Raw genomic sequence first — 15,123 nt, forward strand, 5'->3', positions numbered from 1 at the left:
TCTTCTATCCACCACCTCCCTAAGAAAAATGTCAGGTATCAACATAAAATAAGAAGTCAGGGATTTACTTAAAAACTTCTTTTCTGAAAGAAGAAAAGTCATTTGCTGTAATGCAGGAGGGAAACTCTATTGAATCTATTTTATATTGAATACAAAAAGGAGTATGGTGTAATAAATCAGCTGTAAACCAAGTTAAATCAGGAAACCAAGGCTGCTGTCTCATCACAGACTTTAATAAACTCCATCTTTTAGGCAATAGTGGCAACTGCCCAAAAATCTCAGGTTACCACACCTTACCATCCTGTACCAATGCACCTTGCCCTCCATCTGTACACACCTTTCAGATGCCAGCTTTGAACTGTTATTCTTCCAAGCAGAGATAAGGCCACAACAGCCCCTGCTTTGCCTGCCTGGGCAGGATTCCTGGGAATAAGCTCACTGTTCATGTAGAAACCAAGCATAAAGAAATCTGATCGTTTCATGTGAATAAAAACCATCACCAAGCAATATTTAATAAAGTTTATTAGGTTACTGAGTATTATCTACAGTCATAAAATAGTCAGAATTTAAAACTGTACAAAGTAATGTCCTGGTGAAGTGAAAAGAGAGGGAAACGTGGGAGCACAATGAGCATTAGAAGTAGGGAGAACACAGCTACTTCCCTGGAGTTCTGGAAGACACTGGTTCAAGTTGAAGGCAACCAAGTAGGGCTCCACACACACTGAATTTTCTTGTGTCCCACCCTGCAACAGAAACTAGTACAAACCCCTACGCTGAAAAAACAAAATCATATAATATTAGAATAAAAAAGGGGCACATCACACCCCACCCAGTCTTGGCACCAATTCTGTGCTTTAAAAAATATACTATGCAAGTAGTTTATTTTAAAAAAGGTACCCTACAGCAGCTGTTTAAAACATGTTCTTATACATACACCACAAATATATATATTAACATTTTCAACAACTAAACTCATTTGTACCTACACAGAACTGAAGGAATAACTCAAGAGCAAAAAAACCAACCACACAAACATTTTTCAAGACAAAGAAATGTGCAAAATAACCCCAGAAAGGCAGCATAGTAACCTGTGGAGAGGTCAAAAGAGCAGCTCCTGCTAGTAAAGGAGTGTCATCCTCTTTACTCGGCTACTGAGGTGAGAATCTATTTGGGATGTGCTGATTTTGCCTGAATTGCTTGTCCTGTTTATTGCAGTTCTCTCCTGCCCCCCAGCTCTGGAGAGGTTTAGTTTCTTCTTGCTGTGCCTGAAGATCACCCCCCCGGCCTCTGTCAAGGTCTCACAAATGACATTCTGCAGCAATCACCTCCTGGATTTCTCATCTGCTGACAGTACTTCTGCAGCCCACACTGGTACCACCTTCTCTGGGACAACTTCCCCCCCTCAAGCAAGAAACAGGGAGAACTATTCCTGCTGCATAGTTAAGTGGAGATTATGCCAATGGTCTATGACAGAAAGAAGCCTGGTTTGGATGAATATAAGCAGCTTGTCCAAGAAGGAAATTCCCCTGGCAGAGCCATTAGAGAAACACATCAGTATGTTCCTCTAAAGCCTCACCATGGAACAGGTTAGAAAACAGACCCAAGGTGACAGGGCCTGTAGCTGAGTAACAATTCTCAGCTCATAAAGCTGGTCTCCATCTTCTGCACCCTGTTGCAGAAGTTTGTCCCTTCCCTGTCCCCACATCAGCAAGGACCCCCTGATCCCAGACTAAAACCTGCAGTTTTAAGTCAGGAAGAAGGCAGGTGAAGACACCTGACTGCTCAATCAACTGAGTCAAACCCTCTAAGAAGAGGCAGAGCAGAGAATGGAGCAGGAGAAAGCAACAGTGGTAAACGAGAACATGGGATTTGTGATCTGTGAAACAGCACTAGAACATGGTGAGAAGTTCCAGTAGAGATACAGATATCAGCAACACAAGCTCCTTCTCCAAATTAACAAGTGTCCTGGTGGAAGGGTTTTAATTTTGGTGTTTCAGGGCTTGGGGTTGTACTTTTTTTTAATTTTTTTTTGTTTGTTTTTAAAAACTCAGCAATTAATTCCTCTTGGTATTCCGGACTCTTTCCAACTCTGCTGGACATCTTGTGCCTTTCCATTCTTAGGACCCAGTCTTAACCTTTCCTAATGCCTTCCCTTTCCCCAAATTATGTTCTTCCCTTTAGCTGGTACAGACAAATCATTCACTCCCAAGCCCTTGTGCCCAAAGGACAAAGCACAGCTTTTCTCAGGAGAAGCAGGGAAGCACAGAGCTTCTGTGAGTGTCCCTTCTTGTAATCGTGCTGGGGAAGTGACTTCCAGAGAACAAAACACCCAGTTGTGAAACAAGGATTACTTGGGAGCTTGCCAATAAGGGCACATGGAGGCTTAAGCAGTGGCAGGAATACTTTGGCCAAGGAGTCCCAACAGTAGCGATGACACGAGGGTGGAGAGCCCGTTGCTCAGTGGGTCAGCTCCGACGCGTTGCCTTGGTTCCAGCTCTCTGTCCTCGGACACCAAGGTCATTGGTAGAGCAGGTAACTCTTGAGGGAGGCTGGCAGGGGCAGTGTGGGGATCTCAGTCAGTCTCTCCTTGCCCAGAGCCAGCCTCACAGCTCGCCGACACAAGTCCATCAAAGGCAGTGGTTCAGCTGGCGAAAGAGAAGCCGAGACATTAACGCCTCAACACACGAGACACACGCTCATTTTGCTAGTTCTAAAAATCCCCCAGAAGAGACTGAGCAAGAAGGGTGAACGCCTGGCATGTCTGCAGGACCTAAACCCTTCAGCATTCACATATCAGCATCTTCAACTCAAATACAAATCTTCAACTCAAATACGTTATCTAAGCCATACATGTGTGAACAAAAAAATACCAGAATCCTCAAATGGAAGTTGCCCCTCTGCAATACCATTCAAGACAGAACACATCTTCCAGCTTGTGCCTCTTACTGCAGTATCCAAAAACTTTTGTAAGAGTCACTGAAGGAAAAGACTGCAGCAGTCTGAGAGCATCACGTGGTCTGGGCACCCAGAAAGTGCCACGATTTGTCTCATATATAGGATAACAGCTGTCAACCCCCTGCATTTATATTACATAGTTCCCATGAAAAACAAAACCATCTGTCAGAGCTTCATGTCACCACTTGTATTGTGGTGACATTTTCCACTGGAGGATTCCCTCCTCTGTCACAAACCTGGGAAGGATAAAAGCCTTTGGCTATCTTTTTTTGCATCCTGTACTTAAAACACCGAACAAGATAATACTAGTTTTTCAGGAATGGCATATGGGGCCCTTTGCTGTTGAGGACTCATTCACAACTTAGAGGGGACTAAGGTCAAAGCCAGAGTTAACAAACACATCAGGGCTGCACAGAGGGGAAGATACACATTAGTTACTCACAGCTCCTGCTGCTGAGTCTGTCAAAGCTCACCTTTACACAGTGCTGCTCAAGCCTAAGGGGTTTCTCCTCCCCCCAAGAGAAAACACAAAAGACATCCCAAAGCGGAGAACTGCATGTCCTTCTTAACAGCCTGGGGGCTCTGCCTGCACCATTGGAAAGCTTCCTTTACAGATCTCTTGGGCTGAACACAGACCTAAAAGCACTCACAGACAAGGAATGAGCTTGGCTAAGAAGTTGCAGTTTTCAGGAGCTTTGAGAGATACCAACAGCTCCAGCTTCTACTACTACATGCAAAATTAATCTCACTGTTCATACAGCTTTTGAAACAGATGAGAGACAGCCAAAGCTTACTTTCCCTGAGCATGATCGTGTTACTGCATTTTTTTTTAACCAGAATTCATTCCATCAATAAGGTGGTTACAAGTACCTTCCTTCCAGGTTCAAAGGTAACACTGAAAATCTCAAACAGAAAGGTGTTGCCAGTAGCCTCTGATCAGGTCACTTCTGATTCTACTTTGGAAAAGATTAACAGTCACACTGCTCCAAGCAGAAAACACTTCCAATGAGAAGGGGGGAAAGTAACTTTTATCCGACTTTTGGCAAAAAAGTCTGTGAGAAGGAGAGTTTGTTAGCTGTGGAGAGACTTGGTAACAAAGTCAGGAAACACAGGCTTGAATTGGTCTGTCTCCTCCTCATGTTCAGTCAGAGCTGAACCAAGGCTCTATTTCCCCTCTTTTCCTTCCCTGCTGTGGATCACAAGCTATTACCTCCTTCCAGGGGAAGCTGCAGTGAAATGTGTTTTTTTTTTCCTAGCAGTTCCATGTTAGTTATTCCTGAGGAATCATGCACACCTCTCCTGCACTGGCAGCTGGGTGGGGAGCACAGGGATGTGTCAGGGCAGTGCTGTTGCTTCCCAAGCCCCACATTCACCACACGTGTTCTGTGTCACAGGGGAGGCCTGGCTGCAAGCCCTGCTCCTGCCTGCTCGTGACCCAGTTCAGGATCCATGCTGCCTCTTCCACAGGGACAGGTCCCTGCAGCCAGACTGCACCTCTCTGCTCTGGCTGTGACACTGCCAGGGAGGCCTATTCCTGGCAGCACTCCTTTGGCACTTCCCAATGTAGCTTATTCTTAAACCACTGGGGTACAAACACGCTGCATTCAAAGCCTGTCCCAATTCTGCCTGCTCTGTGTGGAGATAGCTGAGACAGAGGCATTGTCTCACCAGCATCCCAAGGGACAAGGGGCCTGACCTTCAAAGCCTATAGACATTAACATAACAAATACATTGCAGTTTAACGTCCTTAAAAGGAGAGGATCTTCCACAGAGATTAAGAACAAGAACTTTATCCCCGTCTAGTTTGTGCTGATAACCCAGTCTGACAGGAGACCAAAAGAGAAAGCACACACATATCCGACCTCCTTCCATTCACAGGCACTACAATCACTGGACAGTGTTGCTATTGAATGCTCAGAAGTGGTTAGAGCCAGACACCTTCTTTCTATCTGTGCCAAAATAGCATCCCGTCATTCCTGGCCCTGTGCCCACAATTCACTCCTATGCCGAGAGCACATTACAACCAAATCCAATCCTGGAGGTGGCCATTTCCTTGCTAAGTGCAGCTCTGCTCCAACAATTCCACAGACTTGCTGGCTTTGAGAGGAGCTGCAGGTTTTGCCTTTGACCCTTCAGCAAAACCTGGTTCCTGGGGCTGCTGCCATTCTGTAAACTGTCAGGGCAGAAGGGTCTGGGCTTCTTTCTTTGGGTAAGAAAATGCCAAGAGCTCTCTATTTGGTCTTGCTGAGATGAAATGTATTTCTCAAATCACTGTGGATTTTGCTGCTATCCCTTTGCAGGGCTTTCCTGGTTATTCTGACAGTTCTGTTTTTCTGGTGCCTGGTGGCAGCTCTGTTGTACTTCATGCCAGGAGTGCCAGGGTTTGCCACTGCTGGCCCAGCATTAGGACACCTCTTAAGCACAAATAAAGAAGCCCAATATGCTACAGCCCTTGTGCAGACACTGTTCTGGAATGCAGGGGAAAAACTATTCTTCATATCAATTCTGCCAAATTTATTTCACTAAAAACATAAATCCAGATTTTAATCCACTTCCTTCACCTCTCTCCTCCACCCTACCCAGAGGACTGAGTCACAGTCTGGCCCCATGGGAACTTCTGACTATGAGAGATAACAGACTTTAGCACATTTGGACAGCCAAATTTATTACTAAGCTTAGCTAGAGATTGATGTGCCTGTTAGTAAAGGGCCTGGCATGCAAGTTGGGCTGATTACAATATCCAGCCCCTTGCTACAAATGCGCACACCCTGCTCTGAAAGCAGCAGAGAATTGAGCTACTTTTTTTGAAAGATGAGACATTCCCATTTTCTCAGCTAGGGACAGATTTTCCCATTCTTGCCTGCAAGGGATTTTAAAAGTCCCTCCATTACCCATTTCAGGAAGGGGACTGTCTCAGACCATTTTCTGTAACGAGACACCAGGATTACATTGCAAATAATGCAACTGTCAGAAGAACATTTGCTGATACTCTGGTAGAAATATAGCTTTGCCATCTCTAGTCAGACAGGTGGCATCACCTTCCCCCACCACACTCTCCCACCCAAACCCTGCGGTGCCTGGGTACGTGTGTACAGCCAAACTTCTTGTGTGAGCCATTACAGATTCAGAGCTGTATGCAGCAACGCTCCTGCTGACAGGAGCTGAAGGATGAAGCCCCTCCCCAGGCTGTCCCAGTAAGCAGCAGATCTGTGCAGCCAGAGCAAATACAGGAGTTATACTCACGGTCGAGTCCGTTCAAGTAGCACATCCGTATCTCACAGTGTCCCCACACCGCGCTCACCACCGGGTAGAGTTTCTTCCCTTTGAGCCCTCGGAACGCGACCCCCATGTACTGCCCGTCGACAATGAAGCTCAGCGTCCCATCATCCATGTCCAGGACCACCAGGAAGGAGTCGGGTACAATGAAAGTCTCATCTGGTTCCAGGAAGGCGGGGTAGGTTTTGCTGGGCTGGTTCTTGCCGTCGTGGTAGAGTCTGTTGCGGCCGAGGTCCCAGCCCCACGACTCGTGGTTGTTCCCCACCAGGGTCGTGTACCCCACCGAGTGCAGGGGGGCATCTGCCGTGGCCACCCCGACCACGGCGTGGGTGCCCCGCTGCCGCATGGCCCACGTGATCTGCCACACGTGCAGCCCCCGGGTGTACCCCACCTTGCCCCTGATGGCGTCTGTGCTCTGGGCCACCGGATGCCGGTGAAATATGAGTTTGTCGTCCTCCTTCACGAACACGTTCAGCGAGCGGTCGTCGTTGTTCCACGAGTGCAGCAACTGCACTTCGTAGGACACGGGAGGCATGTCCAGCAGCAAGTCCAGCCGTGTGGGTTTGCTGTAGTCGAGTCCTTGGAGCTCCTGTTTCAACGGCCTGTACACAGGGTCCCTCATATCCACAGTCTTTATCCCACCTGTGACCTTCTGACCCATGGTGTGTCCCGGTTTCGCCTCCTTACAGGCTCATGGGTTCACCTGGCAGCTTCTGCTGTCATTCAGCCCTGCAGGAAAGGTTGCTAGGAGACTTTGTCGAGATGTGCACCACTCAGTATTGCCTAACGGATGGAAAGAAAAACAAGAGACAAGTTAAACATTAGCACACACAGCCTTGTATGCCACATTTACAGAGCACAGCATTAATCTGTTTATCCCAACAACCTGTCCTGCCTTTCCACCAGCAAGGAAGGCTTCCACGGATAGCCTGGCAGAGTACACAGCAGCCACTGATACAGGTTTGAGGAGATAACTCTCTTCGACCCCACTGAAGCTTTGCTGAGTACCTTGGAGGCCTGACTGCAAATCCAACACAGCAGACAAAACCTGCAGGGTCCGTCCCTGGGGGACACTCATTCCAGCAGCTGCTGGCACTCCTGGCCCCACCGAGTTACTGTAGGCAGGGAGCAGATAAACCTGCTGGATGGTTTGTCTCAAATGAGCAGCTTGGGTTGGGGCAGCTCCTCTTCTCCAAGAGGAAAAAAATCCCCCGCTTCAGTCGCAGAGTCCAGGGGGAGGAGCAAGATTCTTCTCACAGTTTAGCAGTTTTCCTTCCAGATTTCAGAGAAACCTCTAAAACGTTTAAGCCAGCTTGGCTAGAGATACTAGCTCACTTTGTGTACCTCTCCTCCAGCACTGCATCCACTGAACTGTCTCTGCTCTCACTCAGCAACACAAACAACCCTCTGTAAGACAGCTGCCAAACTGGGGGCAGCTATTAGGAGAATTAGAAGTGGGAGGGGAGCAAATGAGCTTTCTAAGAAAAAAAAGTGTTATTTTAACATTTCCTGAAGTGAGGCAATCATGCAGCACTCCTGCCAGCTACAGTCACAACACTTACTCACAACCAAGAACCTCATCTGGCATAGAAAACAGAGCATGAATCAGATCTGGTTTAAAAATAAGATTACTGGACACCAGCAGCAAGGCTTCAGCTAGAAGGTGACAGGGAAGGCTCATGTATGTTCAATTCAGCAGCTTCCCTACAGGTTTTTACCACTAGTCCAAGGTATGCCATTGGAATGGTGAGCTAAATCTCATAATTCCTAAGTAACAAGAGACAAGACTTTCCCTTCCCTTCCCTCCTTTTTGTCAAGGATGGGAGAGGAAAAGGCCTGAGGTTCTTTAAAAGTCACACTCCAATGCACAGGCTGAAGCACAGCTATTTCAAACTGTTCAGGAACCTCAGATGTTTGGCACTGACAGAGAGAAGATGCCATTTAAACAGGGTCCAATCATGTTATCAGCTGCTAAGATAACCAAGACATCCTGCAACTTAAATAAATACCATCCCCAACATCAAAACAAATCCTGAACTGTGTGAGCCAGCTGGTCAGCAGCTGGAGATAAGCAAGAAACAGCAAAAATCAGCAGAGGGATGGCAGTCCCTGGATGCCACATGATTTAGTTGCTGTGCCCCACAGCTCCTGCTTGGGCCCATGTGTTTCCATGACTCACAGGCACTTCAGCCCTAGAGGGCACAGGCTGCCTTGCTGCTCTCTGGAAGCCTAAGGAACAGCAAAAGCTCAAAGCAAGGGATGCCAAGAACAAGCCAAACCAGACATTAGCTGAGCTTCCCTGGGAAAGGCACATCAATGCTGACCCAAAGCAATCGTTCCAGTGTAAGTGATTTGCTCAGGCTGGGGTAAAACCCATCAGGCTGCTGAACGTGTGGTGTTCCACACAGAACACGTGGTGTTCTACAGAAAGCACCAGGTGAACCACCTGGCATTCCCCAGGCCTGTGGCATAAGGGCAAAGGCTGTCAACAAGGGACTGGCTAAAGTACACATGGAAGTCCATGGGCAAATTCAGCTGTTGGAATTTTGATTAGGATAAAGGAACAAAACATTGGCAGAAGGAGGAGAGGCAGAGACTTCCTGTGCAGTACACGTGAGAACACAGCATAGGAAGCAAGAACCAAAACAAAGCAGACTGCCAGACTGCAGGAGCACTGGTGCAGACCTCTTTGAAGCACAAAATACTCAAGAGAAGATAACACAATTGTGCTCTTCATTAGCAAGACAATGCCTCGTTCATTATGACTTTTTGCCTTTTGCCAACATAAGCTTCATCATATTTCTCTCAAGGCTGCTGCACCAGAAAGGGAATCACCCCAGTGAAAGACAACAGGGACTTGTGAAGCACAGGGGACAGGACACCCTTCACTGCCTGCTTGGCTCTGCAGAGGAAGCAGCTTTTCTGCACACAAGCACCACTCATCACTTCCATTAGTTATGACTCTTTCCCAGGCAGACTGTTAACACCAGATGAAAGACAATGGCCAGAATAAAGGGAAAGGAGGAAGAAAGGAAAAGGTTTGGAACAAAGGGGTTGATTAGAGTGAGAGCAGGTCAGACACTGAGCACCAGATGCCAAGATTTAAGCACAACATGGCTCCTTATTAGGGCAAGGCAATAACTCTGGCTCACAGCTGGCTCTGCTGCTGTTCCTGGCACTAGCCTGGTCTAGAACTGCAGAGTGGCACCTTGCCCTGCAGTCAGGAAGCACAGTTACACCCCCATTTTTTAAAAGGAAAAGCCTCTTCACGCACAAGACAATACAGGCACTTTCCTGCAGCAGGAGAGATACAGAAGAGCTTATCCTCTTAAATTAATGGATTAATGCCCTGGGCAGCTTAATGTGAGACACAGCCAGCCATAAATGAGAAGATATGCTAGGGAATGGGCTGCTTCAAAACCTTTGAACTGCTACAGGTTTAAGTACAAATCTAAACACTGAAAGTGCTTTTATCTCTCTTATCAACAGCTCAGGCTTGCTGCAACTCTGCTCTGCTTCACAAACACAAGCTCATCCCCATGATGCTCAGTTCTGCTCCCCATGCTTTTTTTCAGTTCTATTGTTAACCTTCTGGGCTTAAAAGCTTTGGAATGAAATTATAAGAGTGTCTCAGAGAAAAGCATTCACTGCTATTCCAGTGAGAATTAGACCTCCCCTCGATTTCACTGTTCAGAGCAAGCAGGCAGTTTGCCATACAAGAAAGATATGCCAGATTTCAAAACAACTGCTTGCTGAAAACAGATCAAGGCAGGAGACAGACATCTCAATGCAAGTCCCTGCTGTTAGACAGGGAGAACACAAGTCTTCGAGGAAAATCTTGTATATGACAGAGCAGAGTTGGTGTTTTCAGCTCAGAAAACCCAAGGCTCCTCATGGGTCCTTCTTTGCTCTGCAACTCAACACCTACAGGACACCTGTCTGGAGCATCAATAACAAGAACACTTGAAGGATCTTAAACTCCTTGATTCCTGATCCAGTCTTACTTTAAGTCTATTTATTCAAGTCAGTTTACTGTGGCTTCATTTTCTCCACATAATATCAGGTGTACTTCTATAGATAAAAGGCCAAACCTTTAAACACCCAACAGGCTCTGGGTGCTCTACAGACAATGAATCAGAGCCCTACCCTAAAGATTTCCAGCCTGGAACACACCTCAGAAGAAGGAAAGAAAAGATATTCTACCCACAGTGATTTACTTGCTTACAGCTTTAGAAGTTGAACTAAAGGATCCCAGACAGTACTAACAAATGAGACCAAAAATACCACTGCAGTTTTGCTCATGTTCCCATGATTTTACTAGAAAAGCATGAAGTAAACCTGGTTCATTTTCTTGGGCTGAATGTTCATCCTGCAAGCCAACAGACAAAGGAGCCACACTGCTCCTGGTTTGCTGACTCACCTGCTGGAAGGTAGATATGTGCACAACTAGTATGTCAGCAACTGCCCACAAAGACCCTTCCTTAGAAAGAAAAGGATTTCTTCTTCCTCCCTTGGTGGGGCTGAGAACAGACCCCTTGATTGTGCAGACCTTCTGCACCCCCAAGTTAAAAGCCAAGATGGATCAGCAATGCTACAACACATCTTAACCAGCGTGAAGAGGGATGAAGACTCACATGCCTCTAACAGCATTCAAACTTTACCCCCAAAACAACCAGGACACTTGATTTTCCCCGCTTGCTGTTAATTTTTGGCATCAGAAACACAGCAGCCCACTTGCACTGTGTATTTCTGCCCAGGGCAGAACCTGGTCCCAGGAAGGCTGTGACACCCCGTCCAGCACTGATGCAGTCACTTCACCAGCCTCTAACACCCTTCTCACCCCAGTAAACACTGATTAAACCTCGGGGGGAAAAAAGCTCACCTATGCTGTTGAAGAAGTTTTCCAGTGCTGTGTTAGCAGAGCCCAAGCAGCTGCAGGACAGATGACAGGAACAACTGCACCAACAACATGATTAGAGCGCGTCTGAGTGTTGCAAGTTTGCTGAGATCAGGACTGGGCAGGCAGCCCTCGTTGCATAGCACTGGCTTTGGCAGCCTCACTGCTGCCCTGCCCCACATGGAGAAGGTTGCCACAGGGGCAACTTCCTCAGCCACACCTCCTGAGGAGCAGGAGCAGTTGGGCTCAGCAGGTTGAGGTGTTGGCAGGGCTGGGCGGCCCCCACAGAAAAGTGAAACTGCAGTCACTGAGCTCACAGCAGGTTGGGCAAGCAAGAGTGAAGAAAGGTGGCCCGTGGCCCAGCAAACAGCACAGAGGTGCAGCAGAGTAAGAGGCCCGACAAGTTACTGTGCTCAAGATACACCACGGATGGGGAGAACAAGCTTTGATTTGGCAATGCTTGACTTGCCTGGACTACAAAGGTAACAACTACCTTGCTGAGCAAACAGCCTCACTCACCCACTGAGCAGGCACCAAGGGCTCTGCTCTCCCATACATGAGGCAGCCAGTACAAGCATGCCCACCCCCAGACACACTAGAAAAGGCTTCTGCCCAAGGAAGCCAAGAGCACGTCATCATAGAGCACTGCTAGGACTTGTAACCACTAAGAATCAGCTTGTCTGTGTGAACCCAGCTCTCCATCCTTCCTCTCCTTGGGATGATTCAGACAGTTTCTGCTGAAGTTCTCTAGCTATTTTTGCTGTGCTGAAGGCAGTGTGATGAAAGCAATGTGCCCTTTTACACCATTTCTCTAGTGTCTAGTTCTCCAAAACAAAGCACTGAAGTTACTCAGAGGAGCACATCTGAGTAAACTAAAACCTGAAGTAACAACCATGACCCATCCTCAACTAAGCCACTTACTAAAAACCAACTTAAGCAAATTTCCACCTGTCCACCTACCCAGGCAGTTCCTGCTAACTGCAGTGCTGCATAATCTAGCAGAAAATACCACTAAACAACAGGAGAGGTTACTTTTCAAAGTACTTGTAATGATGGAAGCAACTCAAGACAAAAGGAGTTCCACGAGTTCCTGCCTGAGATCTTCTCTCCTATTGAAGGATAATTATAAATGGCAATTTTGGTTCAGAGAAACTAAGGTACTCCTTCCAATGAAAAAAGCCAACTCAGGCTGGTTTTCCTCACAGAGGAAGTTCAGGGGATGTGTAAAGGTCATTTACAGCTCTGTGTAAGGCAGCTTATGAATGTCAGCTGCATGCTAGAGACCAGGCACAAACCAAGACTCTTTAAAATAGCTTCTCAGAGGCAGATTGCAGCCTTTTGCCTGCAGCCACTACGTTCTTGGCACGAAGCACTGTTAGTTCAGCTCCCCATGGTCAACCCACTTAGACCAGTACTCTAAAGCAGTTCTTTTGTACCTTTTCCAAAACTACCTTGGGGACGCTTTGTCCTGGGTATTCTGAGGACAGCAGCACTAGGAAGCTATGCAGGTTAAACAATTACTACTGCTGAGTCCAGACCTCTCTGCATTACCAACAGCACAGTTGCTTCTTATCCTGTCTGGTGTGTCCACTTCCTTTCCACACTTACTCATGGTCTGTGGCCTTTACAAAGCAAGTCAAGACAATAAGACTGGCTAGAAATGGTTCATTTACTGGTAGTGGAACACACACAGATGTTAAAAGGAATTAAGCAATTTGCTGCAGTTGTACAACAGAAATTTACCCTGAACACACATCCTTAACACTGCAGAACCCTTCCATGCAGGCACACAAACACCTGCACTGCAGAGTGAGCAGCAGCATTACACAGCACAAGAATGGCTGCTAAATTGGCCATGGCCTGAGAGAAGCCATGGTAAAGTACTCACAGCAAGTAGGAGCTGATGAACCGGCCACAAATCCAGCAACTAAAGCTTTTCCTCCCATCAGGCAGGATAGGGCCCCGAGTTCATCATCCCACATTGAACTGACAGCTCTGCATCTCAGCTAAGCACTGAGAAGTTTAGCCAGAGTCCCTTCCCATGTCCCACATCTGCAGCTGCAGCACTGACCTTCCCTACACCTCTCCCCTTTGCTCCTCTCCAACTTCCTGCTGGTCTAGAATATCTGCTTGTAGCCAACTGGTGAAGTGCTGTTTTCCAGAAGCAACTTTAAACTCTGTATTCCAGCAAGTATTTACAGGCAGCTGTTACCTAGAAGGTTGACTTGATGAACTTGGGTTCCAGGTAGAATTCAACATCCAAACCACACTTGGTGCCACAAGGCTGATTGTCACATACTCTGGTGTCAGTCAAGTCACCTCACAGGGTAAACACTGACTTGGGCTCCCAAGTTATCCAGCCATACAATGAATTGCAGACATCCCTTGTGTCCAGTGCCAAAGCTGTGGACAGGTTACAGTGGGGACACACTGCTGCTGCTGCTCATCAGATGTGTCAGGTTCAGCTTTGTGCCACAGCTCTGAACCCCAGATAGATTCTTTTGGAGGAAAGAGCAGAACAGCTGCGGTTTGGCAGTTAGGTCTGAGCCGAGACAACACCTGTACATGGTGCTACAGGAAGACAAAGATCCACACTGTTCCCTTCCTGGGGGAAGGTACAGGGAGATGTGACAGCAGGGGCACACAGCAATGCAGCCACTGCAGAGCCTGGAGAAAAACTAGTAAGTTGTTGCCATTCCTGTGCCCTTATGTAGAGCCCTATCCCCACTGAGCACACCATCACAGCACAGCCATTCTGGAGGACAAGCTGTTTACAGCTGAGGCACTGGTTTGGGCAGCTTTGAGGCTCTGACACTCCAGCTACATGTTCCACCAGCATGGCAGGTTCTCTGCAGGCTGCAGCACACACCCATTTAGGGAACACAGCACCACCAGATCAAATGTCTTCCAGACCAGGTAAGATGTACTTCCCTCAGACCAGGTTCTCCTCTCACTGGTCACATTTGGCAGAGGCATTTTTTTAGCTCCTGGTACCATTCCCATGCTAGATCCATCAGACAGGTGATGCTTTTCTTTATTGCTTATGTCAAGAACCCATTTTTTGGGAATGCAGCTTGTTTTGTACTGAAATGAAGACTATTTGATACAACTATGAAAGGCTGCTCCCAGGTTGCTTCAGTGCAGTCTTTGCCATCAGAAGAAAGAGCCCTGGTGTCTTGGGGGAGCTTATTCCAAGGAGGAAAAGAAGCTAGGCCGGCACAGATACACCAACTGCAAAGGTCACCTGCAAAAGGCACGGTTTTTTCACAGTTCCAATTTTGCTACATGCACTCAAGAGATGCCTCTCTGATCTGCCTGCAGACTGAGTGCCACAGGAAATAAGTCACTTAAGTAGCAAAGAGGAAGGTCACGTGCAACCTTTTTCCCACGTGTCCAGAGGCTCACCTTTCTTACACCTTCGTACCTGTCCAACCACCTTCACCTGATTTTTCCATATTTTATCAAGACTTTGCATGTAAACAAGCACTGCTTCCAGAGGAAGCCTCACAACCCCATAAGGCTGAAATCTCTGCTTGGCACATTACAAATAAGAACCCCCCAGTTTTATAACCAAGCAGCACTCGAAAGACCTGGCCAAGTTGCCATGCTTGCCTAAGGTTTTTCCCTCCTTCCCTCCAGCACTGGAGCCATTTGATAGGCTGCATTTAGAAAGGCATTTCCTCTGCAATTAAGCCACCATAAATTTTAAATAGTAAGTGTTTATGTTCAGAACTATTTGCATTAAAGAACTCCACATAATCCATAACAAGCCACCCTCTTGTACAAGAACTCCCTGCTTTTCATTATTTCCCTACTTATTAATTTGCAGCCTACACTGCCCACTGTCCACCCCTCATCTCTGGATTCATTAGTTTTGTCTGATAATCAGGAGATGGGAGGGGGAGCAGTGGGTGGAAGGAATGAAGCTTGATGTTTCTACCTCTGCCCAGAGTTTCCACTCCGGTATCAAAAGCACTTTTTTGGCTACAACTGTG

General features: G+C 47.1%; 1 protein-coding gene across 2 annotated transcripts in view; it reads right to left on the minus strand.

The window, feature by feature from the left end:
• Positions 1-505: 505 nt before the first annotated feature.
• The window catches only part of SPSB1 (splA/ryanodine receptor domain and SOCS box containing 1), a 29,508-nt gene continuing 14,890 nt past the window's right edge, over positions 506-15,123 (minus strand). The window contains exons 2-3 of one of the 2 annotated variants that reach the window (XM_051786321.1): positions 6,199-7,014; positions 506-2,645 (exon numbers count right to left, since the gene is read on the minus strand). In XM_051786321.1, coding sequence (XP_051642281.1) covers positions 2,518-2,645; positions 6,199-6,892 — 822 coding nt within the window. In that variant the 5' untranslated portion in view covers positions 6,893-7,014 and the 3' untranslated portion in view covers positions 506-2,517. Of the gene's footprint in view, positions 2,646-6,198; positions 7,205-15,123 lie in introns of those variants that run through there. The other variant, XM_051786322.1, reaches the window with a different exon arrangement.

Source organism: Manacus candei, unplaced genomic scaffold (assembly GCF_025592945.1).
Source record: "Manacus candei isolate 608988 ecotype Guabito, Panama unplaced genomic scaffold, ASM2559294v1 h1tg000022l, whole genome shotgun sequence".
NCBI classification, from domain to species: Eukaryota; Metazoa; Chordata; class Aves; order Passeriformes; family Pipridae; genus Manacus; species Manacus candei.